The sequence below is a fragment of the Rhinichthys klamathensis genome, unplaced genomic scaffold (assembly GCF_029890125.1).
Source record: "Rhinichthys klamathensis goyatoka isolate OS25496 unplaced genomic scaffold, OSU_Roscu_1.1 h1tg000056l_1, whole genome shotgun sequence".
Taxonomy (NCBI): Eukaryota; Metazoa; Chordata; class Actinopteri; order Cypriniformes; family Leuciscidae; genus Rhinichthys; species Rhinichthys klamathensis.
Genome location: NW_026606601.1, coordinates 928,443 through 954,767, shown reverse-complemented (window position 1 = coordinate 954,767; position 26,325 = coordinate 928,443). Strand labels below are relative to the sequence as shown.

Sequence of the window (26,325 nt, the reverse complement as noted above, 5' to 3'; positions counted from 1 at the left end):
ACTGATGATACAGAAGCTGATGATATTGGCTAGAGCACACAGGCCGCTGTAAAACATCTCAGTGTATTGATCAACATATCTGCCCTCGTCCAAAGACCTGCAGGCCAGATTCCTTGACTATAATGCTTATACATTATATACATTCTGTGCTTGTGCCAAACTGCCCATTATGCTGTGTTAGTAATATCAAAGCATATGGATGTGGAGAGAGTGTGCTGAAAATGTGCTTTTAGAGCACAGCCCAACATGGGGAACTTTACATAGTGCCATACTGGGAAATCAATAGAGAAAGTGCATCTACATAAGATCATAGTTAACGTGTTAACACATGCAATTATTTATATAATGAATTTATAATTATACTATATTACTGTATTGCATTTTTAATGCCATTAATACATTCATGTTATTAGTAAAATATGATGAAAGACCCTCTTTATGGATCGGCCACACAAATTACTTAAATATGCTTTCATTGTATAAATAACAGCAACTTGAGCATTCTTCAAAATTTCTCCTTTTGTGTTCCACAGTCGAGGAAAATCGTATGGGTTTGGAACAACATAAAAAGAGTAAATGATGACAGAATCTTTATTTTGGTGTGAACTATCCCTTTAAGGAAATTTACATAGCAAACAGAAGTGTAATTAATCATAGAGCAAAGAGCTTCATCACTTACATAACAAACTTCTTAGCATTATATGTAGGTTTACAAAACTGAACAAAGAGGGAAGGAACAAGATAAAGTAGAGCACAGCGAGAGGGGAAACATGAGGAACGAACAATATGAGAGAGGGAGAGAAACAGAGGACACAATCTGTGTGTCTGAGGATGTACAGTAAATCAGAAAGCTTGTCCTTTTTCTGCTTGACTGTGTGTGTAAATTATGTCCTGCCTTTCTCTGTGTTTGCATTATTTTTTTTGTTTTAGTATATATATACTCTGTAGACCTTGTAGTGCTCATACATTACTGATGATGAAATAATTAAGTCAGCTGTACAATAATTTCCTACTAGTGTTGGGCCGTGTGTCTTCTAGACTAGTTTCAAATTGCACACCCACGACCAGCCGTAATCCGTTCACTGTGACCGTCTGATGCATATTGCACACAAACTAGCAAGAGCTGGATTGAATTGCCAGGTTAAATCTCATTGGCTGGTGTTTTAATCAGTCCGTCTGGAAACAAAGTCATATTTCATCGTGGATTGACCTTTATAACATTTAGTCAAAGGACTGGCTACATGAAATGTCTTCCAAGCTGTTGATTAACATCATATTGAAATCATCTTTATCAGTGGCACCTCCAGGATATTTTGAATGAGGTGGCCAGAGGGGCGCAGTAAAAATCCTAGGGTGGCCCTCTAAAATGTAAACTGGAATGTGTGGTAACCTGCAATTGTAATTTCAATGATCTAACTAAATCATAAAAATTTGTTTACATAGTCAGATTAAATGAAAATTTTGACTTGCATGAAACCATTTTGATTTCAAACCATGTTTGATGCTTCACCTCCATTGCTCTGTGGTGAAAAGCTAATATATTTTAGGATTCAATTTTGATAATTAAGATAATTTAGTTGCGGTATGGGTGAAACCATTCAAGATTGAATGGGAAACGACATTCTTAATTCAGTTAAAAAATTAAGCTTAATATATGAACATACATTAGAATATCAGATTTCCTATTTCGAGTTACAGAGAGTTAAACACTTTGGGTTGACTCAGGGAGACTAACGCTACCAAATTCATCTCTTTTACAAGTATGATTTTTGCAGTATGATTAAAGCTAGCATACTCAAGTAAAGTGGAGGTAGAGTTTGAGTAGGAAATTCTCAATAAACAAATGCCAGAGTGTGGTAAAAGGTGCACTAAAGTCTTTCATTTGTCTTCATCACCCTATTTCCTTTGCCCATAATTATTCAGCTGGATTTCAGTGGATTTCATACTCGCATCACATACTCAGAATTAAGAACATATCTGTTTTCTTTATAAATCAATATTTTCAAGCAATGTAAGTTTATTAAACAGTATGTACAGCTATGTGGAAAAAATATGTAGAGGCTATTCAATCAAAAGAGTAAGCGAAGTATACTTAGAATAGTTATTTATATTTTTAAGTAAATCTCGATCAAAACATTGAGTACAAGTTTAGGCCAAATATACATACTTTTATATACTTTTCTGTCAGTATAAGTCAAATATACTTGTGTAATTTTAAGTATATTTCTTTGAAGTACATAAAAGTAGACTAAAAATATACTTTATTTTTAGTTTAAAAGAAGTATACTAATAGCACACTTTTTTTTGTCTTTTTTTTTTTTGTCTGGCAGACATTAAGAAATCCCATAGACTTTCACAGAAATAGGGTATCAGGCTAGATGTAGATAGCAGATTATCATAAAGAGGTAAGCAACCACCCTACCAACCAACCAACCAACCAACCAACCAGAACACCATAGGGAAAACAGCAACACATTATATATCACAATATAAAACCATACCAAGCACATGGAAACCACCCAGAATACCCTAAGGTATTCGAAGTTTTGCATGTGCAGCACAACTCACATTTTTCATAAGTTCCATAAATATTGTTCTATTTGAAATTATATTGGCAGAGAGACGAATCCCTTAGCAGTGCTCATTGTTTGAAATTTGCTACTGAATTTGTTTTGTTTGAGAATGTCAAAGAGCAGTGTTTATGCACAGTTGTTATTTCCCTTCGGAATGAAAAATGTCACAGAATGTGATATGAAGTGAACATGCATATTAATCCAGAATAACCACACAGGTGTGACTGAGTAATACATATTCACACAATGTGCAATGAATTAATAGTGTTGATAACTGGAATTAAATGGATCTATACTCTAACCTCTCTCTTTCTCTTTCGGGTTCATTCAAGGGCAGGGTGGGCCATGCCATTCGGCTGTTTAAATCCTGGCGAGAAGAAGGACTACAATAGTCCTACTGAAATTACAGACAAATATGATCTGGGGCAGATTGTTAAAACGTAAGTGAAATATGTTTTTGTGTAATCCGTCCTCTTTATTTGTGCATCTAAGTTGCAGTTGCAAAAGTTGTTCTCAAATGTATATTTGTAAGGGACAATGTGCAGTCAGCCATGATTATCACAAAATTTGTTCATTCAGTATAATCTGAAGGGGTTTATTTTGCAACAATGATTGACTGACTGCACATTATGTCTCTAATTATATGGCTACTTACTAAATGAATGAATATAAAATATTGATTTCAGTTGAAATGATTTGATTATGTGAGACTGTAGAGTGTTATGAGAGACATGAAACTAGTATAGTCAGAATATGGTATTCAAAGACAATGGTTAGTTATACTAAATGTTTTACAGCTAAATGATGTCATTGACCAATCAGAATAGAGCTATTTATTAAGATTTAAGAGCTCATGCAGTAATTCTCTGTAGAGTTAATAGAAATTTCATTTTGGATTAACTATTCTATAATGTCAATATCAATTCTAATGCAATTCATGCAATAAATGTAATTTCTTCTCAAGGGAGGAGTTCTGTGAGATCTTCAGGGCGAAGGATAAGAACACTCTGAAAATGTACACCTGCAAAAAATTCCTGAAGAAAGATGGAAGAAAAGTGCGGAAGGCTGCCAAAAATGAGATTGTCATCCTAAAGATGTGAGTTCAACTCAGTTTTCTTTGTCAAAAACCTTTACAATCATTTTGTAGACTGCGGCTTCCTCTGCGGTCCTCTGATCTGCTCTTTTGATTTCATTTGGTGGAAAGAGAATCAAATTTTATGAATAATGATTCTTAAAGGTCAGTCAAACACTGTAATTCCTCTGGAATGATTTGTGTATCCCAGAAGCTCACATATCCTCATTGTGATGGTCACTTTTGTAACTCCAAAAAAAAAGAAGAGAGATTTAAAAATGTCAACTGTTTGCAGCCCTAATAATTTACTTCCACTGCATACTTTATGCAAATCTATGAGTACAAACTTCTAGCTACTGCACATAAGCATGATTTGAATAAAATCACATCCAGTTTAATGGCACAGATATTTGAGGTTTTGTATTGAACATACTATTACGTCCGCTTCAAAACCCCATATAATATAGCTTGGAAATTGCTTTTTTCCTTTAATTCTGTAAAAAGTGGAATCCACACAGTCGATTTTAACAAAAAGCTTATTGACTTTGTGGAGCTATGCGTAGCCGGTGTTCATTATCGAGATTTTCAGTCCTCTCAAAGAACAGGAAAGTACACTAAACACCTAATGATGCAATGAATTTAGTTTAATATACCAAACATGTCAAAGCCTTAAGATATTAGATATAAATGCTTCGCATCAGTGTATGATTATATATGATTATACTGCATCTAAAAGGCTGATCTACCGTGAGTCACTGATGTCACTTTGATCCTGCGGTGCTGCATTTGTGTCCCCGCTCACAAATCACAACAGCTCATGAATAACACATAAAAGAAAAGTCACTATTAGAATGAGGGATTTTTTTACGAGTTCACCTTTAGTTCCCCTCTCTTTTGCTGGCAGAAGTGCACATTAGTGTCTTTAAAGCATAATCAGTGTATTAATCTCTTAATTTAAAAGTTGGCTGACATAACCACCTTTACAAAATTCTCAAACACTCTCTTACAGTGTCCATGTTGCATAATGAATTAAATCATACGATTATACGTGCTGGATTTAAAATGTAATATGCTCTAAGGGAAGTTTTAATGGGAACTTTCAGTCACATCTGCTATTCAGTTCATTTTATTTCATTATAATACAAATTCAAAAGCAACTTAATAAAATAAGAACAATGCGTTACAAACACCACAGTGATTAGCTAAAGGCAAGCGTGGCCAAGAAAATCTCCCCAAGATTTAGTAGATGAAGAAGAAACCTTGGGAGACTCAGCTGGTTAGTGCCTTCTCCTCAGGCTGGCATATTTGACAGTTACACAAAATATACATACATTAATGTTGATTTGAACAGATGTGATTCAGCCACCGAGCATTAATGGTAATACTAACATTTGTTGTTTAATTAAATATGATTATAACGGATATGGGAACCCATGCGATATGCAAATGCAGGCGTGTATGACTGGCATTGTATGAGTCTGCGGTGGCAGATGGGGCACAAGTGTGGGGTTGATGGTGGAACGGGGTGGATCTGGGCATGACGCTGCATGTGTTTCAGCCTCTGATGTGCTGCAAACTGTCTCTTAACTGTTTGTCCATCTCTCCTCCCCAGGGTGAAACACCCCAACATCCTCCAGCTGGTCGATGTCTACGAGACCCGGAAAGAGTACTACCTCTTCCTTGAGCTGTAAGTCCTGAAATCAGTTCATGAGGAAATAGTTCTTTACTGTACAGAGATGAGTGTAATGATTTAAGTAGTTGGTATTTTCTCAGTTCTCAACACTCCAGCAAAACTAATTTGCTCTTCTGCATACTCATTTGAAATAGTTTACTTAACTATTAAAAAAAGTTCAATATTTATGCATACTAATAACTATACGTTAAAAGGCATAGCTTCAGGTGTTTTCAAATGATGTAGACGTACAGTATAATAGAATGCAATACAATGATGATTGAGAGAAGTACAAATAAATGTTCCTCAAAAGCCTGTTGTAACATATTTCTACTCACATTTTAACATTATTTTTAAAAATATGTTTGGATAATCAACTAAACCAAAGTTGCTGCAGTCTAGTAAGTATTTATCTGGAAATATTACTATCAATATAACAATATAAAAGTTATTCTTATGTTTACTTTACAAAAATCAGTAAATATTTCACAACAAAAAGACATGTGTACCATGACCTGAAGGGGGACATTTTTAAAATGATACTAAAAGGCCTTTTACTTGCTAGAAAAGTATAAAATATCAATCGGACGACAGAAGGCATGTAGTAGATTGTGTACAAGAGGTTTTTCAGCAGAGGTCTGATCATGTTGATCATTTAGAGAACTTAAAAAATGGAGTGTAAATGATACAGTAGGCTTTATAGGGTTATAGTTATAATCTAAAATTATACAGATGAGAGCAATTTTCTTTTCTTGTGAATATTGCCGTTTGATTATTATTGATGACATTTGAGACTGGCAGGTCTATTTGGCAGTATTTACACTGCAATGTGTAATGCACAAATCTACTTTGAAATATCAGACATTTTGCCCCATAACTTTACATTCTGAATCTGTGTACATTAATATTTTGCCAATTAAGACAAACGTTTTAACCCAGAAGTGCATTTGACTGCTTGCATACAGGACACAGAACATGTGCACAACTTTGCATGTGAGCGATTGCAAGCAGCTGCCTGTTTCTCAGATGACGTGTGGATGCAAAGGGCAAAACAATTAATTAAAAAAAAGAATTCCTCCGGCATAGGTTGTTTGGCGACATAGGTTCTCTTCTATAAGTTGATACTGACTTCAAGAGGCTAAATCCGCTGCTGCTGTTGCCTGAGACATAAGAGAAATAAACCCTGCGCTCAGACTGTCCTAGCACGATTATACCGCCTCGTCCTTGTCACATTCCTACCTGTCTGTTTGGATTTGCATTCATTATTTTAATGCCTCGTCCCTTCTGTACGCTGTGTGTGTGGCGTGGACTTGCTGATTTGTGTCTGCTACACCTGCATGATTAAGTAAAGCTTTTGAAGGTGCCAACGTTTAAAGCAGGGTGTGAATAATTCATAAATGCACAGAAGAAGCAGCTCAGCACGTTGTGTGGTTTCTTGCAGAGCCACAGGTCGCGAGGTCTTTGACTGGATCCTGGATCAAGGCTATTATTCTGAGAGGGACACAAGCAATGTTATCAGACAGGTGATGGAGGCAGCTGCTTACCTGCACAGCCTGAAGATCGTTCACAGGAACCTAAAGGTACGTTGCAATGCGCCCTCTGGTGGACACTTGCAAATCATGCTTTATTAATACAATTTGCTAGTGGGGAAACAATAATTTTACTGGAAAACAAAACAAAAATATTTAATATTATCACAGAAATTTTTTTTCGCAGTGCAGACTACAAACACCTGAACATATTTAAATCCGATACAAAAAAAACAAAAAGGATTTTCTTAGATCATGTGTTATGTCTTTTTTTTTTATCAACATCACACACACATGCTTACTGACAAACAACTGCACATAGTTGTGCTATATCTAAATCTTATATACATTCACTAATAATTATTCTTATTCAGTAAACGGTGTTCCTAAATTTCACTCCAGAATGTTGTTTGTTTTACATCAGTTGTTTTGGAACACAAGAATTTCACAAAGCAGCATGTCATCTTGTCATTCTCATTCCCTCTAGCTTGAGAATCTGGTGTACTACAACCGACTGAAACATTCAAAAATAGTCATCAGTGACTTCCATCTGGCAAAACTGGAGAATGGACTCATCAAGGAGCCGTGTGGAACCCCAGAGTATCTGGGTAAGAAGCTCTTAAAAACCTCTTTGAGCACTCGTGGGGGCAGATGCAACAGATGGTCTTTATTGAGGAACAACGAAAACAACAAGATTATAGAGCAAGCAAACAGAATTTTCTTGCAAGATTTCTGTTTACATGGGCATAAGTTGTTCAAATTAGAATAGCGAACTATGGTAACCAGAGCATGTATGTTTCTGTAAATGATTTGACCTCCTCTTTTTTTCAACCAGCCCCAGAGGTTGTTGGGAGACAGAGATATGGCCGACCCGTGGACTGCTGGGCTCTTGGTGTGATCATGTACATACTGTGAGTGTATTCTCCTATAACCAGGAGCTCATAATACCTTTATTTTCTTCTACTCTTCCACAGCTAGACTTTTGATTATCAGCTGAAGTGGCTGATAATCTGATGTAAAGAACCACCCACTTTGACAAGAATTGTCTGTCTGAGGAGTACATTTGAAACTGATGATACTGCAGTAATAGATTAGAGTTAATAAAGCAATATCTAATTCACATAATGTTGCTGCCGTCTCCACAAAATCTGTACAATAATAAAAAAAAAAAGCCAATATTGTGCTCATTTTATGAGCAATATGCATCAGACAGTATGTCAGCGAGTCTACCGCTATCCAGACCCTTCTCACAGTTTGTAATGATTTTCCCCATCACATGCACAGACTCTCGGGAAATCCTCCATTCTACGATGAAGCAGATGAGGATGACTATGAAAACCATGACAAGAACCTTTTCCGGAAGATTCTTGCTGGAGACTATGAGTTTGACTCACCATACTGGGATGACATTTCAGACTCCGGTACTTTTACTGAAGAACACTGATAAAACCTCACATGCTTAGTACAGCACAAACTTCTCTTTTGTAAACCTTGATTTTAAAGACATGATGTGAAAGGTTGGTTGTGTTTACTGGGTTACATCTTCCATTTTGTTGGTCCGCAGCTAAAAACTTAGTGTCACGTCTTATGGAGGTGGACCAGGACCAGAGATTGACTGCTCAAGAAGCCATCAACCATGAATGGTACTTATAGTATCAATATACTTGACAATTACTCAATATATTGGCATTCATAACTATTCAGAGAAGGTTTTGGGGTATAAAATACAATTCAAAAGTCTGGGACCAGTAAGATTTTTAAAAATGTTTTTTAAAGAAGTATCTTATGCTCACCAAAGCTACATTTATTTGATCAGAAAAACATTCAAAACAATAATATTGTGAAGTTTTAGTACAATATCAGTTAAAATAGCAGTTTTCTATTTGAATATTTTTTAAAACATAATTTATTCCTGTGATCTCAAAGCTGAATTTTCAGCATCATTACTCCAGTCTTCAGTGTCACATGATCCTTCAGAAATCATTCTAATATGCTGATTTGCTGCTCAAGAAACATTTCTTATTATTAACAATGAAAACAGTTGTGCTGCTTCGTATTTGTGTGGAAACCATAATAACTTTTTCCCCAGGATTCTGAAAGAATAGAAAGTTCAGAAGAACAGCTTTTATTTGAAATGGAAGTATTTTGTAACATTATAAATGTCTTTACTGGCACTTTTGATCAAGTTACTCCATCCTTACTATAAAAGTATTAGTTTCTTTCAATAAAAAAAAGTCTTACTGACCCCAACCTTTTGAATGGTAGAATATATATATCTATAAACAACTTTCCAGGCCATATAATAAGCTTTCTTGTACTATTAAAGGATATCTGGAAATGCTGCTTCCGACAAGAACATCAAGGAAAATGTCTGTGCACAAATTGAGAAAAACTTTGCAAAAGCCAAGTGGAAGGTAATTTCTAAAAGCATTTTACCCTTAATGACCCTTTTGTTTTTGTTTGAACATTTTTTAAAAGTTGAGTTTGTCTAAATGAAATCTGGATCATCACCTTCCTGCAGAAAGCCGTACGGGTCACGACCATGATGAAGCGTCTCAGGGCACCAGAGCATCAGACGGCAGCAGCAGCAGCTGCACCAGAAGTGGCCAACCCTGCAGCAGGAGCTCAGGAAAACCCCCAGGCTCCATCTGAGGCCTCCACAGCCCAGTCGAGTACTGCTGAAAGCCCCTCTGCCAGCACAGAAGCCCCTGTTGTGGAAGCAGTGGCCGCTGCCGCCCCACCACCAGCTGAGCCTGTTCTCCACGTCCCAGCGCCCGAACAGCCCGATCCCACATCGCGATGCAACGGAGAAGCTTTAGACTCCCTGCCATCGGACACAGGGGAGGAACAGAGCGGTTAATCTCGCTACCTCTCCCACCTGCGTTTAGATCTCGCACTCTTGTACATAAGCAGCAAGCATGCTAATACTGATTCCACAGCACATAGCATTAATCTCAAAACTAAAGGCCAATTCACAGTGCACCGAGACAATCCGAGAGACAGCAACAGACACTTCATCAGGTTTTGTTGAATCAGTGTGTTTGATTGGCTCTCGTTTTTGCTGATTGAACATGTTGAATCTGCGTTTGACGGATGTCTGAGAAGTGGCGTACTTGTAATATGTTGGTTGTCCACGTTGGTCGCCGTCTGTCGGTGCAGTGTGAATTTGCCTTTAAACATTTTCCAGCAAGCATTCTCTTGTTTTCTATTGAATCACAACGCCGTGTGACGCACATCGAATGCTCTGGCCACTTTAACTTTGCGTAAAATAAGAAAAAAGCTGTTTTCTGCTTACATTAAGCCAAGATCGGAAACTTTAGCACTGATCTGCATACATGCTTTAGGATAGATTATCACTGTAGGCCCCATTTTATAGCTACTTTTTATTTTATTTTATTGCATTGCAATTTGTTGACATCTGTCTCGAACTAGTCAGAGGACCACAGAGACACAGCTTCATGTGCAATGTACAGTTTCTGTAAATAGCTTACTTACCTCTGTAGATTAGACGTAGCCAAGAACAGCATGCTTTTTTCAAATCTGCTGTTTATGACACACATGCCCAGGTAACTGACACATTCAGCTTCAGCTTTTACATGGACATTTCATGTCTTGATCGAACACGCACTCATGAAACGTTAAGAGGATTCATATGAAAAATACTTTTACAACAACTAAGGCGGCTAAATTCATCTCGTAATGGTGTTTTAGTGGTTGAGACGTGTGGCCCAATAAATGGAGCAGAGTTGGTAAGCATAACTAATACCTCACATCTGCTTGGTAGCTAGCCACATGAACAGTGGAAAATGTGATTTGTTCTTATAATGTATTATATACTCATTTGCATACATTGTACATGTTTTGAATAATATACCTTTCCATTTTAAAAGTACACAGCCACACACAGTGATCTTTGTTTTTAACAGGATTTCATTGGAGGCATAAATTTACAAGTTACAGTGGCCATTTTATGGCTACTCTGAGATGCTTTCGTTGGGCTGAATATTTACTCATAATCTTTATATATTTTTCTTGAACCCAAATCTTTTTTGAATTGCAAGTATATAATAGGTATCAGATATTTAGGCCATGGTATTAAGAAGCATTTTCGTCAAGTACACTAAATACAGGTGTAAACGGGGTCTAATATGTTTTGAGCTTGTCCACTTTCAACCACTTCCAGAGGTGCTCAAAAACTCATTCAAACGGATTGCACACTCGTGGTCGAATGTGTTCGGACAACCAAAAAGGACCTCCTACTCTCCACCTACTGACCTAACATGTATGGGAAGCGCGCTAGCCAGACAGGATTTAAACTTTGTCGACTGAAGACAAATATTCTCTCACCATTCCTGATTTCTCTGTTCTCTGTTCTGCTGGTCTTGCGGCTATCAGACCAAAAAGGAAAGCCGCTGCTCTCCGTATGTTTTTCTGTCTTCTCCGGGCACGTTTATACGGTATATAAATTGCATGAGCTTGTTTCGTCCCAAAAAAAAAGTACATTTATCTGCCCATAGACGCCTCCTTTCGAAGAAGTCAGGACAGAAGTGGTTGAAAGTGGACAAAAGAGACTAATTAAAATACCAGGTGTAAGCGGGTACGTGTCTCCCTCGTCTACTTGTGATCCAATTGACCAAAACGCATCGTAATACCAGATGTAAATAGGGCCTTATTTATAGTCATTAAACCCTTTGCCACCTTTCCTTTAATAAAGGCACATTAGGTCATATATCAAAAAATTCTCAATGACAAGTATAGAGTGCTGCAGGAATAAGTTCTAAAACCCAGAAACAAGTTAGCATTTTTGCACTTCAGATCGTCCCCAAATCAATGTTTTTTGAATGGGGTTTTGGTTACTCGCCTGAAATAAAGTCTGTGGTTAACAGGCTCAAGATATTTTTACATTCTAGTGTACAATATAAAATACATCAGTAATACCAGCAATTAAATGCGGTTGCTAACAAATGGCTAAATGGGACTAAAGGTTTCCAGGGACATTAATAGCCTGTTCACACCAAGGACGATAACTGTAATGTTGTGCTTTAATAATCGTTCTAATTCTATAACAATAGGGAAGTATGATATTGTATGATATAGTATGATTTTTTCCCCCACAGCTGACGAATAATAAACTTTGACAGCCAATCAGAATCCATTTTAAAGACTTTAAGGAGCTTGAGCATTTAAAGCAGCAGACGACAAAACTACAGTACGTGCATAAAATAAGCAGAACACCATCATCTGTTGTTGTAGACGCTAATATAGTTTTCTTTATAGTTATCATTCATGGTGCGAACGGGTCTTAAAAATCTACTAGTTGTAAAGTTTCCTGCTCGGCATGATTTTTAAGTCAATAGTCAATTTTATCCATTAAAACTCATCTTTGATAATCAAAATGACATATTTAAACGTTTTTTTCCTGTGAAAATATTTGATCTCTGAGTTAGACAACTGCCTTCTAAAACTCAGCATCCCTAGATGCTTTAAACATCATAGAAAGTCAGTTGAGAAAACCCCCGCCGTGCCCGCACACAAACATATTTTAGCACAGGTCTGAGGATATATAGGATTACTAGAGCTTAACGAAAAGCAAAATCGAAACGGTTGACCTCTTTATATGAGCAATAGTCTACAACTGCGATACTGTGATGCTACTCTCAATGTCAGTGTCCATGTGAACACTCAATTTCTGATTAGACTGTCCTCCATTGAAGTTGACAATAGTGACGTCATTCTGGAAGGACGGGAAGGTCAGGACTTGAGCGGGACAGATGAAGCCAGTGCACCTAATGGTACTATTATTTAGAACTTGTCATACAGTAAAGGTGAACGAAAACAGCGAGTTTCCCCTCCAGTGGCCAACGATTTGTAATTGTTGTGCAGTGGTGACAAGCTGTAATCTTCTAAACATCATAGGAGTCAGTGGAGGTTTGACTGAAGAAGGCCTTGATATGCAATTATGCTGTCAGTGCTCTATTGATTTCATAATGATGCTCAGCATGGGTTGCCACAGGTTTTTACTGATATACTTTAGATCTCACGTGTCATTTTGTATCTTTCATTTCTCTTTGATCTTATAAAATGATATTTCTCTTCTAAAATCTGTCGCATACCTTTATTCGTTCTATCTACCCTGAGACTTTGAGATGTCATTTGTTTTTCTGTCTTTGATTTTCATATAAAAATTCAAAAAGCGCAAACTGATAAAATCTAAAATAAAAAAAGTATAAGTAATGTTTCATGTAGGTCTGAAAAAAAATAGTTTTTATAGCATTCATGTATACTAAAACCGCAACTAGATACTGTGTTACACAATTCAAAGCAATTTTTTTTAAATAGTGCTTCACTATTGCCTTTGGTGTTGTGTGTCTGTTGATTTCCTCATCCTCTCAGATGTTCTTCTCAGTTTGGTTGACTGTGAACCTGTGAATACACTGAGGACTGGCCTCTCTCCACTTTAACCTCTGTATTCTTCAAATCACTTTCATGCTTTCAAAATAAACACATCCTTGAATGATCATCCATTCGTAGTCGTAGTTCTTTGTTGTATGCAACAAGTAGTGTTATTCATTTTAACATGCTTAGAATGTGAGACTTTGAGAGTTAGATAATATGATGTCAAAAATCTCAAAGAAAACCACCTCGGGTTATTTTTTAAAAGTACAGTCACATAATGGGCTCGTGTGCACAGGGCTCCTAGAGTGATTATTTGCAACCCCTTCTCACTCGCAAGGGAGTTACAGTATTTAATATTTTAATATACTATTTTGTGCAATGTAATAAAAAAATAGCCTAATTTAAAATCCAAAAGCGACCTAAAAACATAAGCATAGCCTATAGGATATACCTGTTACCCCAGCAGAGAAGTTCCACTTAAATGGGCAAAATAATTGTAAAATCCATATGCATATAGACTTTTATATAAACATTTAGCCTAAATAAATGGCAGAACGTTTATAACAAAATATTATAGCAGTGGCCTACTCCTATCCTATGCAGTGCTTCAGAAAGCAACAGAGGCTTATTAAAGCTTGCCCTCTGCTGGTTCACATCATGTAGTACACATTTGATCTGTGAAAAAAAACAAGTTTATCACAAAGAAAATCAGCCAAACAATAAGCGCGCAATCTTCTCTCTCTTCTGTAGATGAGAAGTGAGATGATTGCATTGTCTGTCCAGATGCATCACTTAACCTCAAATTACGTTAGGCTATATGAAAGTTTGTGGATGATTCCACATTTAGCTTATCGTCTGCATCTAAACCACTTAAGAGGATGTTTATAATGACATCAGAGTCTTCTCTGGCTTACTAATGTCCTGTCCAGACCACAAAACATTACAAACATGATGTCCTGTAGACCTTACATTCGTCATCTCACCCTTTTATCAGAGCCTCTTCTCAAGAAGTCTTGACACTCACTGGATTCGCTTCCTCTGAATCTCTGATCTCAGCCTGATAAGACCAGCAAACGTCTCTGATGTCCTTCAAGACTCGTCAGGTTACTTAAAATGAGTTTTTCAGAGCTTTTATTTCTCACCAGGTTGCTACAATTCTTAAAACATCTGCTTGGAAGTTGGACAAAACATAATCGATAAAAGATAGGCCTGTTCTTTTTTGTCGGACCGATAAAGAGGTTTTGAAACAGTGAACAAAAGACTTTTTAAGCATGAATAGAGGCCTTTCCATAATAATGACAGCCTATGACGGCATGTTGAAAGGATGGCACCGCTTCCCCCTCTGAGATGGGTCGGGAAGATAAGCATGTGGGTTTCTGAGCCGTTCAGCTATTCACTCCGATAATCATCCATCATCACCCCGGTGGGTGAGAACAGCCAGTCACTGCTGACTGATGCGACTGTGCCCACTGCCCACCACTGGCACTGGGAATGATGGGAGCTATCAGATAAGAGACACAGAGGTTTGTGTGTTGGTGAGATACAAATGGGACAAAAGAGGCTAGTGATGAAATCTTTTTCCGCCTGAATGCGATGCCCGTGGTGCCCAGAGAACAACGCTGCAACCTATTCACTGGGAACAATATTCAATAACCGTGACTCGCAAGTAACACCACAGAAAATACACCAACGTGCTGACAAGAGCAAAAGATCTTATTTCTCGTCATAAAGTCAGAATTGCGAGTTAAGTCCGACTTCCGATTTATAAAATCTGACTTGCAGAGTTAGAAACTCGGAATTAGGGATGCTCATAATTAACGTTAACCGACAGTACGAAGTTTGACTGATTCTATTAGTTAAACGGTTTTAAAAGTAATTAATGCAATTTTTCAATTAATTTTCCAAGATATTTTAAAACGTTTGCTGCATGATTTAGTCACATAGATATAAGTCTAAATTTTTATACACTATAAACATAGGATTTTTTTAGTTGCCCTCACTCCACAACACAACTAACTGTGTGTGACAGCCAGTGTTGTGTGTAACGCGTTACAAAGTAACGCGTTACAGTAACGTACTACAGTAACTACTTTTTCGGGTAAAAAGTAGTGTAACGCGCTACTACTGAAAATTTGGTAAGGAAACGTAGTTCCTTTTTCAATTCGGCGCAACGTTACTTTCCCCAGGGACAGATTATCTGTCCCTGGGATTTGACAGCGATCTCCGTCATTTCATAGATTTGACCGCGATCGCCATCTCCATAGTGAACGCCCCAGAGAGAAATGCACATACTGGATTACATAATCAGAGAGTAGGCTAGCCTATTTCTTTTCGTTTTGAATTGTTTCGTTTAAAGACATTTCAAGCTTAAATTCTATACGTTGAGTTTCGGTTAATTTAAATGGTAAATGGACTGCATTTATATAGCGCTTTCACAGACCCAATGGCCACCAAAGCGCTTTACAATTTGCCTCACATTCACCCATTCACTCACTCATTCATACACCGACGGTGTAATTTATGATGAGATGCTCCAGTTCACGTGCAATGCAAGTGACCACGCCGGCGCTTCCATGATTATATTGTCCCCTTTATTTGCTTATTAAATCCAGGCATTTGGTTGATAAAAAAATGCTTAAAATTAAGATACAATTTATACAAAACGTAATTCGCTTTAAAGAAAGGCTTTCTTCAAAACAAAACTTAATGAAGTGGTCAAAATCATGTCTGATTGACTCAATGTCTCCCGATATATTCTGCATCCATCTTACTCGCACTGTTCACTTTTCATAATCAGCATAGATGGAAAAAAAATAACATTATAATATTTTAACAAATATGAAACTAAATGCGCTTATTTAATGGCTACAACACGTAGGCTATAGTAGGCCTACAGACTCTCTATTTGTAAATTGCTGCACAAGCACATTCATTTAATTCTGAATTTTGCACACATAAGTTGAAAGGCATTTGTTTACGTGCATAGTAAAACATATCTGCAACATTTATCAAGTTCACGGATAATTGTGCGTGCATTTATTAATCATTATGGTACTAAAATCATAATAAAGTAGGCTATACTATGCACAAAAAATCAGATGAGCCCAGAATATGAACGCAACTATGCATTTATAAATGCATTATGCATTTATGCCATTATATATGGCATTATGCATAGTAGAACTTTATGTAGGCCTACACATTTAGGAACAGATATTGGGTTCTGCCCAAAGTCAAGCAACATAAAAGTAACGAGTAACGTAAAAAGTTACTTTCTATATGGGGTAACTAAGTAAAGTAACGGATTACTTTTTTAAAGAAGTAACGAGTAACGTATTACACTACTTTTTAAAAGTAACTTCCCCAACACTCTGACAGCATGCAACTATCGTGAAATAGTGAAATATTATTTGCACGGTTTCACTGCCTGTACTGTCGGTCCAGGATTCTTCCACAAAAACAATTCATAACCATTCCATGAGTATGTGACCAAATAAATCAGCTGGTAAAGAAAAAAAAAAAAGAACAGTTGAGTTACTATAAAATATAGAGCTTTAATTTATTAGTTAGCAACAGCAAGAGGGGAAAGAAAATCATTTACACAATTATCACAGTAACATCACCTGTGCATTTAGTCAAACTGATGACAAAATAAAAACACAAACATTTCTAAAGACACATCTTAAAAATACCAAGAAATTGTACAACCATTTTCTCTCGATGTAAGACACTGCTTCTTACTGGTTTTGGAGCCGTGTGGTGTTTTGCAGGGAAAGTAACAATACCATCAACTGTTGAGGAAACAACAGTTGTTGAACTGTCATCGTTTTAAGGTGAATAGTTGCCCTTCATTTTGTGTGTATAAGCCACTCAGAGGAAGACCATCAGTCTTCTGCCCAACACTGACCTTACCGTAAAAACATGTCAACAGAAAGAACTGTAACGCAGCTAGCTTTAATTTCGTAATTACGATACCACTACATAAATCATGCACACAATGAAAAGCCAGCTTCCCAAGACCTTGAGTAGTTTAAAACCGTGATAAAATGCTCTATACAGTGTGAACACGTTTTGAAAATGAAATGTAGCTTTTGTCATACATCAGCATGTGTCTTTTATAATATTGTAGTCTTCAACAGTTTATCTAAATTCATATTTAGGCTATGAATCTTGGCTGAATCTCAAAAAAACTGGTCCAGATCATATTTCCCCCCGAAATTAAAAATGAAAATATGTGAAATGATGTTTGCTTATTAAAGAAATCGTTTTTATTTTTGTATTGTGACATTATTTTCAGGACATTTTCCCAATTCAAATCTAATTGTGAAGCATTTATAAAAAGTGCCAATTTAAATAAAATTAATTCTACAGAACTTTAGTGTAATTCAGTAAAATAAAATGTGGGAGAAAATATTTTTATATTATCAATGAATGGCTTTATTTATTTTATGAAGAAAAAAAAAACATTTTAAATGGTGAAATATGACCTGGACATATATAGGATGCCATGACATCATTGCGGTGCAAGTTGGTTTGTGCTTTTAGTCTTTTCAAAAGTGGCATATAAAACAATAAAAGCTTACTAAGAGCCCTCAGCAGCTCTTTTACATTAGTCAAAACTTGATCGAGTCCATTCACAAAAAAAATTATATATATTGTGCCATGAAATTCGATTCATTTGTGCAATGAAAACAGAAGAGTTGTGCATATAGAGTGACATCAGGAAGACAATATGAGCTGGTGCATCATTGTAACCAATGAGAGACCAGAATGCACTTAGGGGTGGGACTAGTGGTGAAGAGCATGATGTCACCGCCTTTGTCTGTCTTTCTGTTGAAGAGTCCAAGGGCCAGATTTGTCCCCAGTCGCTCGTTCCTCACCCATCAGTTCAACATAGTTCATAGTCTATGAGTTTATGTCAATATATACGAGTCGTCAATGCCCGGAAGATGGAAACTGGAGATTTCTTTTGTTTCGTTTGAAGTTGTGACAATAAAAATAATATTACAATAATATTTGCCCGTTAGGTACTTATACACAAAGAGCATTCATTTTTTCTATTTAAGTACAAAGAAATCCACAGAATGGTACTATATACAACCTACAATAAATACTGTGTATGATATCATCTTTACGTGTTAAAAGGGAATTCCGTTTGTTTCTTGCAAAGTTCGGTTTCATTTGATGGAAGTTTTTTTTTTTTTTTTTTTTTTCAGGTGTTCCTCTTTTAGAAGTCTTTCCTCTAGGACCGAGGAGTGGAAACCCCCCTCATGTCTCCTCTTCGTCCCCGTGATGTCTGCGATTCCGTGGCTTCTTCTGTTCCTTCAGCTCTTTGAGGTCTTTGGCCTTGATGACCCCGGTCAGCGGGTCTCCATACTGCCAATAGTCCTGGCAGTACTGGTTTATGAGGCCCATCTCGGGCTGACTGAGGATGGTCAGAAGGTCTTTGTATTGTCCGGCGCTGGGGGTCCAGGCGCTGGACTGGAGCGGAGAGACCGCGGGGCGGCCCGTTTCCACCAGGATGTTGTTGACGGCCTGGTTGGTCAAGACCACCAGCTGAAGTTTGACCAAGGTGTGCTTGAAGTTCTTCTCAGTGGCTGTGCAGACGTAGATGCCAGAGTCTGAGGACTGGAGGGAACGTAGAAGCAAGCCTTGATCCGTCTTCAACACGCGCCCATCGGTGCGGACCTGGAGAAACAGATTCACAAATCAATGAACTTCATATGTATAATTCAGATTGCTTAATTGATATCATATAATTGAAATATTTTTTTAAAGGTGCTCTATGTAACTTTTCTACTAAAATGAATCCTTTTTTTATTGCCTGTGTGTGAAGGGGTTGTAATCACACATTAAAATGATCCACTTCTCGAGTTTTGCTTTTACCTCTGAAGGCCAGTATTCCTATTTCTATGTGAAGTCTCCGGGTCGGATTTACCGCGAAATCCAACGGATGTGACGTGCATGCGCGCTCCCGAGCCTCTCTCCTTATATACAGTCTATTGTAGACGGTCAGGGAGTTACGTCCGGTTAAAGGCGCACGTTTTTCGGCTTATATCTCGGTCAATCTTTGATCAATATTCCCAAGACTCTAATCGTTCGTAGTGCTGGACGGGGCCTTTCGAACGAGCCCACCCCCGAGGTCCAACTCGCCCGGCTCCCCGAGTTATAGCCGTTCGAAAACGGGGGTCCCAGCGAACGGCGATCCGGTAGGGGGCATCCCCGAGGCCCGCCACTCTAGCGTTCGGGCAAGGGTTCCCCTGGGACCTCCTCCCCCGAATTTGAGCTCTCTGGGTCTTTGCGTTCCAGAGATACGAGCGATTTTCTTCTGAGATCGTGACGTCACCGGCGTCCGCAATTTTGCAGCGCGCCCGATGGTTTTCTGCTAATATCTCCGCGAAAACACCACCAAAAACTATGGAACTTATATGGTTCTTTTCAGCTCGACTACATGGTCCCAACGAGCTCGGTGCTCGCCGAATCCGTCTAGTATTCGCCAAGATATTTGCGTAATAGACGGCATTGTCTATGAGTTCGAGCACGAGCGCTCTTGTAAAATTTGGTTGCAATCTGAAACATCACCACTAGAGGCCGCTAAAAGTTACATAGAGCACCTTTAATGCGTCTATACTGTATATACAAACATACAGTGCAAACTTTTGAACGGTAGTGTTTAATGTTACAAAATCTTTCTATTTCATATTAATGCTGTTCTTTTGAACCTTCTATTCATAAAAAAAAACTGAAATAAAACTGTAAATAACTGTTTTCAACATTGATAATAATCATAAATGTTTCTTGAGCATTAAATCATCATATTAGGATAATTTCTGAAGAATCATGTGACACTGAAGACTGGAGTAATGATGCTGAAAATTCAGCTTTGATCACAGGAATAAATGACACTTTACTATATATTCACATAGAAAACAGCTGTTTTAAATTGTAATATTAAACAATATTACTGTTTTTTTGTATTTTTAATCAAATAAATGCATTATACACACACTTCTTTTTCTTGTTGAAAGAAATTAATACTTTTATTCAGAGAGGATGCAGTAAAGACAAATATAATCTTTCTAACATACTGTGCATCTATACTATTTATCCATACATGAATATGGATATGTACTGGTGTGTCCTCACCTCTCTCCTCCTATCGCTGTTGTCTCGGTGAAGGTGCCATTTGATGGCGGCGTGAGGAGATCTGGCCTGGCATTCCAAAAACGTGCTGCTTCCCTCCACCCCATACTGCACCGTCTCTAGAGTGTTCTTATTGGCTGGACAACAACAACAACAACACGTCACTTCTCATAGACATCAAACAGCACTAGAGTAGAACAGCAGAGCCAGTAGAACGTGAGAGCCGTGTCAGTCAAACTGAGGCCATGCAAATAAAACCAGTCCAGATCAGAGCGGAATGATGCTTTCTGTTAACAGCTCATAAGGGTTGAATAAAGAAAGCATGACTGAGTTTTACATATACGCTTAATTTATATAAACAAACTTGACAAATTAATGAAAGCGAGTAAAACGGAATTCATGAACTGATGTTGATCAATGTGTCATGATATGAAAACAAGTATTAGCTGTGAATGATTTACCAATAAATTAGTTGTGCATACAATGTTTATTAGATGGATATATTTACAAACAAAACAGACTGGACTAAATCTATTTATTGATATTATTATACATAATACATTTCTGCATCACAAATACGAGTTAGGCTTACTGTTGGAATTGTATCCTCTGCACTGGCGTATGGGATTCCCGTATTTGACATCCTGTCGCCGACTGCGTCTGAAAGGAAGCCAATATGGCAAGATAAGACATTTATTTCCACCTGTAACTGATTAAGTATGAAAATATACAACTAGACAACATTTTAGTGCACAGCTCGTCTGATTAGCAGATTCGGTTATTCCAATTTCTCAGTTTTAACGCTACATTTTTAGGGTTTTTTCCAACCCAAACAATGTTGCACCATCTACTGCTTCAATAAATCACGCTGCGTGTGCAGTCACGCTAAAGATATGACAGGTTGAATGCTTGTGTAAAGTTCAGAAGAGGAAGCAAAGTTCAATGTGTCTCTCTGGGATTTCATCTTTCTGCAACTCAGGGAAAATCCTTTCCTGTTTCACAATGATAATACTCATCCGTCCCTAAATGAGGTTCATACGGACACACCAACAACTTAAACCTGTGATTTCCCCTGAAATTGACTAATGCGTCTGACTGCATGATAGCAAAATATCTGCAGTTGCAACATTCAAAGCACAATGTTCCCAGAAATCAAGAAAATGTGTCTGTAAATGAGGATCATATTCTTATTAATGCTCATGAGTGGACTGTGATCTTTGATGTGAAATTCATGAGTGTTTTGTCTTCCTGAAGTGTTTTGGGCATATTTACCTCTTCTGCGAGGCCGAGTATCTAGAGCAGGACTTGCCGTCCCAGGCACAGTAAGGGTCTCGGGCTAAACAGCAGTCAGCACAGGCCTCGCCATACACGTCACACCTGTGCAAGGCCAGATGAGTCACGCCAACCTCTGACGCCACGTACAGTTGTTGCTGCAACAGAGTCAAAAGTCATTTAGTAGTTGTTTATAGGTCAAAGCAACATAGGTTAAAATGAACTCTGGTGCGATTGCTCTGTTAGTGCGGTTCATTTGAATAAGTGCAAAACAAGAGAACCGAGAACCCTGAAAAGATGAGTTCCATCGCACAATATAAGCCATATTTTTTTGTATCTTTAGGTTCGGTGTTAAAAATGACAGTGTGAACCTAAGCGAACCAGGCCTAAATGTATCATTTTGATTTTTGGTCCGGACCAAAAGAACCAAACTTCGAGTGTGAAGTGTGAACACCCATAATTTGATTTGATCATGAAAGCTCAGGGTAATAAATGATCTTCTGTGAAAGGCTTTTGGAAAGATGTCAACTTCACGGTCTCGCCTCTAACGTCATGAATTTGAGATGCAGGCAGGTCTGTGCAGGGTAGAACTGCACATTCAAGCCTGTTCTGATAATGGAGCTTTTTTTCCTCCAGCGTTTGGACATTTGGCATTTCGCTTTTTTGAGGATCAGCTGTTTTAAATCAGTTATTCTGGGAGAACTAGGGTTTAAATTATGGCCTTGTAATGATGTCATACCGCATCTGCCAACAAACCTAATCACGATGAAAGAATAAAACACAAATTAAATTGAACATTTTATCTCCATACATCTGTAGAACTGTGTTCCACATATGAAAGCTGCTTATGAATTACAGGGGATCATTTTTAGACAGATAGCAGCTGCATGTCCAATTTAAACCGGTTTATTGTTATCTTCTTTATGGGTTTGGTTATTCATCCTGTATTAATAAGACATCAGTGTTTGTGAACCATTTATATCAGGTTTAGTGTATAGCTAATTCTTACCCGTTTTGAAGAAATCTTCATAGTTGTGATGGGAGTAGGGACCTGAAAGTGACAGATATGAAAACTTTATTGTACATTAACCTAGTTTGTTTATTAGGTGTAATGTAGACTCACAACAAAGTTTGGTGTCAGTACGATATTAGTTTTTTTTAAAGATATTAATACTTTCATTCAGCAAAGATGCATTAAAATGACAGTAAAGACATTTATAAAGTTACATTTTTTTATTTCAAATAAATGCTGTTCTTTTTATCTTCATATTCATCAAAGAATCCTGAAAAAAAAGTATCAAATTTCCACAAAAATATTAAGCAACACTACTGTTTTTAAAGTTGATAACAATGATGAGAAAATAATAAGCTGCAGAAAATTCACCTTTGCCGTCACAGGAAATAAATAAATGTATATATCACAATTCACCAGCGAACAGGAAAGCCCCAGGGTTCAGCGCTCACCTTAAAGACCTCCACTTCCTCCAGCACGAGTTCCTCTGTCTGCAGGTCATCTCTTGGCAGGACGATCACCTTCTGCACTGTACCTCTGTCTGTAGGCCAATAGAAAGACAGTCAGATCATTCACTGAGCCAACCACATATTACTCTTTCCAAGTGCAGTTCCATGTTACTAAAAAGCATGGCCGTCTTCAAAGCGCCATGACATTCCTCTGACAACTTTCTGTCTTTTCCTTTTTTCCAAGCCTTTTGTCTTTGCATCTTGTGCCCTGATAAAATCACGATTATTATCTTCCACTGACTCCAGAGACACTTGAGTCACTCTTTCGTTCCGTCCCATCTAACATGCAGACCCTTCACGTATTCAATCCCTTCCTTTTAAAATCCCTCTTTTGTCTTTTGTTTTCACTGCTTTTCACGGCATGTTCATCTTTCAGCTCGGCTGTACCTTGTCAGGCTCCATCTCCACTTGAAAGCTGAGGTTTTCCAGCGGCTGTGCCCTACCGAAACGCTTGTTTGATTTAAACGTGCCCGTTGCATTCCTCTGTGCACGTCGCTGGAGATTTATTGCAACCGGAGCAATGCATCTAACCTGAGCTTTGAATGTAGGCGAGCGACGGCAGCTGAAAGCTAGAGACGTTCCTGGGAGTGCTTGCAGGTGCAATGGGGCACGCAGAGTTGATTTAAAAACCCATTAGCCTCTCAGACTCACAAAGCAAGAAAAGCAGACATAAAGGGATAACCTCGTGTACAGAAAGAATGATGGCATTCTGACTCTTTAATGTTAAAAGAGAAGGAGACGAGAGAAAGAGTTTAGCAGATCAGTGTAGGTTGATGGATTCTCTTACAGTGATCCTCCAGCCTTAAGGGCTTGCATTCACAGTTTTAATATAAAGAACAGAAAGATGGAAACACGAAACCTTTTTTTGTAGAGTCAGATGCTTTTCATCTCATCTGATAAACTTGGAGTTATAGAGAACTGACTTGTTTTTAGTTTATCCTGCAGCAGTTTCAGAAAAGTGTCTTGATAAAGGTTTAGCGGGAAGGCAAGGTGATAGTTAGTTACTGTACCTAAAAAGCTCTTACACACTACTTTATCAGTTATATTGTTAACAAAAAATACACTTAAAATTAAAACAAACAAATGAAAAAATAACACAAATAAAATAACTGGGATAACGGAAACTAAACTAAAATACATTTGCATGACTCCAAGTAAAATAAAATAGATTTTTTTGAGACATGGTATATCATTAAAGTTAAAACCTTTACATCCTGTATGCATTAATCATGAAAATGCCATTAGACAGCAATAACACTAGATTGTGTGGAGAAATATAATACTGCTAAACATTTTTAAATGATACCATTAATTTTTATTTTTAAATATAAAAAATAGGTTTTTAAATAAAACAAAAAAGAAAAAGACAAATTGAAAATAACATTAAAAAAAAAAGAAGAAGGAAATAAAAACGATATAAAATTTGTTAAACTACAATAACCCAGTCTGGAGAAATATAATGCTTTTAATTTTTTTTAAATGATACCAGTTAGATATTTATTTTATTTATAAATATTTTAGATTTTTAAATAAAATGAAAACAATTCTACTAAATTGAAGAGACTAACTGAAAATAATAATAAAAGATTTTAAATTAAATACTAGAGCATATACTATGCATGTATAACATGGTAAATAATTTAAATATGTAAAAATCAGGGTAGTTTCCAAACTCACCTGTACCCAGGAAGAGCACCTCGTAGTTGCCGTCGGCAGCAGTCACCTGGTCCACAGTGATGGTGGTGAACTCATAGTCCACATTGGTCCTGACCACCAGGGGGCGCTTGTGCACCGGATACACAGTGTTGTACATGGTGGGATGGTTCCGCATGAAGTTGATGACCTCGTCAGGGTAGTCTTTAGTGGACTTCATGTTGGGGGTAAAAGTCCCACCAGGACACTGAAAAAAATGATGAGGATCAATTTTAGCTAATCAGATCCATGTACTGGCCTAATGCAGCAGCACTAAAGGCTAACTTTATGCTCTATACCAAATGGCTAAATCTAAAACCCAAACCCACTTATAATCTGTGCTTTCAGCTTGTTGAAGTTTGAGCTTGTTGTTTAAACCTTCAACAGCAGGTCTAGATTAATATTACTACACCGGTGAGACAATAATCCATCTTATTATTGGTATTCTGATTCATTAGAGGGTGAAACTCACTGTTCCCGGACGAGGGTAGGGGATTTTTCCAGTGTAGGCCACCCACTGATAATTGGGACCTTCTTTGTGGGCAAAAGGTCCATTGAACACCATCCGAATGTCCGCCATGGAGTAGACGCAGACCGCAGAGCCTTTGAATACAGAGCTGGGGGGAAATATGACAAAGTTGTTGTTAATATATAAGCATATAAGTAATAAGTGTATGATTATAGAAGTGAACATGGAAAAAACAGATGCAAATGCAGTGGACAACTGCCCATGCTAAACAAGCCCTTCTAGTTTACTACAGTTCCCAGATGGAGAAAGAGCTGGTCTGACAGATTCAAACTCACCCTGACACAGAGAAGACCCCATAGATGACTGGATTTTTAGTGTCCTGCGTGGGCTGTATGTACACATCCCCTAAAAGACACAAACATAGAACAGCACTGCAGTGAAAAAGCTGGAGGAACACTTTGCTAATATTTGCAGTGAATAAATCAAACGCATTTACTGAATCTTGGGACAAACTTCCTGTGACTCAAGAGTTTCTCACTGCATTTCACTCATCAGATTTGTGTCTTCAGAATTTCTTTCAATCGGACTTGATTGGGATTCTCTATTACAAATTATATTCTCATTCTTAGACCTTGTAACAGTTTGAGACTGGATGTGTTATGTGTAACCTATCAAAAGCATCTAAGATTGTGATAGAATTGTGATTCTATCAAAGCAGAGGTTGGCACATGCAAGATATTTCTCATAAACCTGACAGTTAAAATGTGTGTAGAAACCTCTAACATTATTAGCCACACCAGTGTTATACTTATTGTAGTATTTTTCGAGTAATTTTGTTCCAGTAAACTGGACAGTAAATGAGGTGAAAGACAGTCACTATGATGAAACATGCAGAGTCGGCTAACATAAACACTTATGAGTGCATGTGTGTGTTTGTGTGTGTAGGGGAATAAGTGAGTGATAGAGGATAGCAAAGCATATGGTTC

At 37.6% G+C, this 26,325-nt stretch overlaps 2 protein-coding genes across 4 annotated transcripts in view; one reads left to right on the top strand and one right to left on the bottom strand.

Annotated features, from left to right (window-relative positions):
- The window catches only part of camkvb (CaM kinase-like vesicle-associated b), a 50,035-nt gene extending 38,851 nt beyond the window's left edge, over positions 1-11,184 (top strand). The window contains exons 2-11 of the mRNA XM_056248607.1: positions 2,906-3,013; positions 3,538-3,669; positions 5,258-5,332; positions 6,759-6,897; positions 7,334-7,454; positions 7,682-7,757; positions 8,131-8,267; positions 8,411-8,489; positions 9,173-9,260; positions 9,368-11,184. Coding sequence (XP_056104582.1) covers positions 2,919-3,013; positions 3,538-3,669; positions 5,258-5,332; positions 6,759-6,897; positions 7,334-7,454; positions 7,682-7,757; positions 8,131-8,267; positions 8,411-8,489; positions 9,173-9,260; positions 9,368-9,706 — 1,281 coding nt within the window. The 5' untranslated portion in view covers positions 2,906-2,918 and the 3' untranslated portion in view covers positions 9,707-11,184. The remainder of the gene's footprint in view (positions 1-2,905; positions 3,014-3,537; positions 3,670-5,257; positions 5,333-6,758; positions 6,898-7,333; positions 7,455-7,681; positions 7,758-8,130; positions 8,268-8,410; positions 8,490-9,172; positions 9,261-9,367) is intronic.
- A 6,468-nt stretch (positions 11,185-17,652) lies between these two features.
- sema3fb (sema domain, immunoglobulin domain (Ig), short basic domain, secreted, (semaphorin) 3Fb) overlaps positions 17,653-26,325 on the bottom strand; it is a 149,038-nt gene continuing 140,365 nt past the window's right edge. For all 3 annotated transcript variants that reach the window (XM_056248593.1, XM_056248592.1, XM_056248594.1), the window contains 9 exons: positions 25,675-25,744; positions 25,343-25,487; positions 24,856-25,078; positions 23,122-23,210; positions 22,667-22,708; positions 21,658-21,815; positions 20,978-21,045; positions 20,389-20,522; positions 17,653-18,930 (listed from right to left, as the gene is read on the bottom strand). In XM_056248593.1, the coding sequence (XP_056104568.1) occupies positions 18,511-18,930; positions 20,389-20,522; positions 20,978-21,045; positions 21,658-21,815; positions 22,667-22,708; positions 23,122-23,210; positions 24,856-25,078; positions 25,343-25,487; positions 25,675-25,744 (1,349 nt within the window). In that variant the 3' untranslated portion in view covers positions 17,653-18,510. The remainder of the gene's footprint in view (positions 18,931-20,388; positions 20,523-20,977; positions 21,046-21,657; positions 21,816-22,666; positions 22,709-23,121; positions 23,211-24,855; positions 25,079-25,342; positions 25,488-25,674; positions 25,745-26,325) is intronic.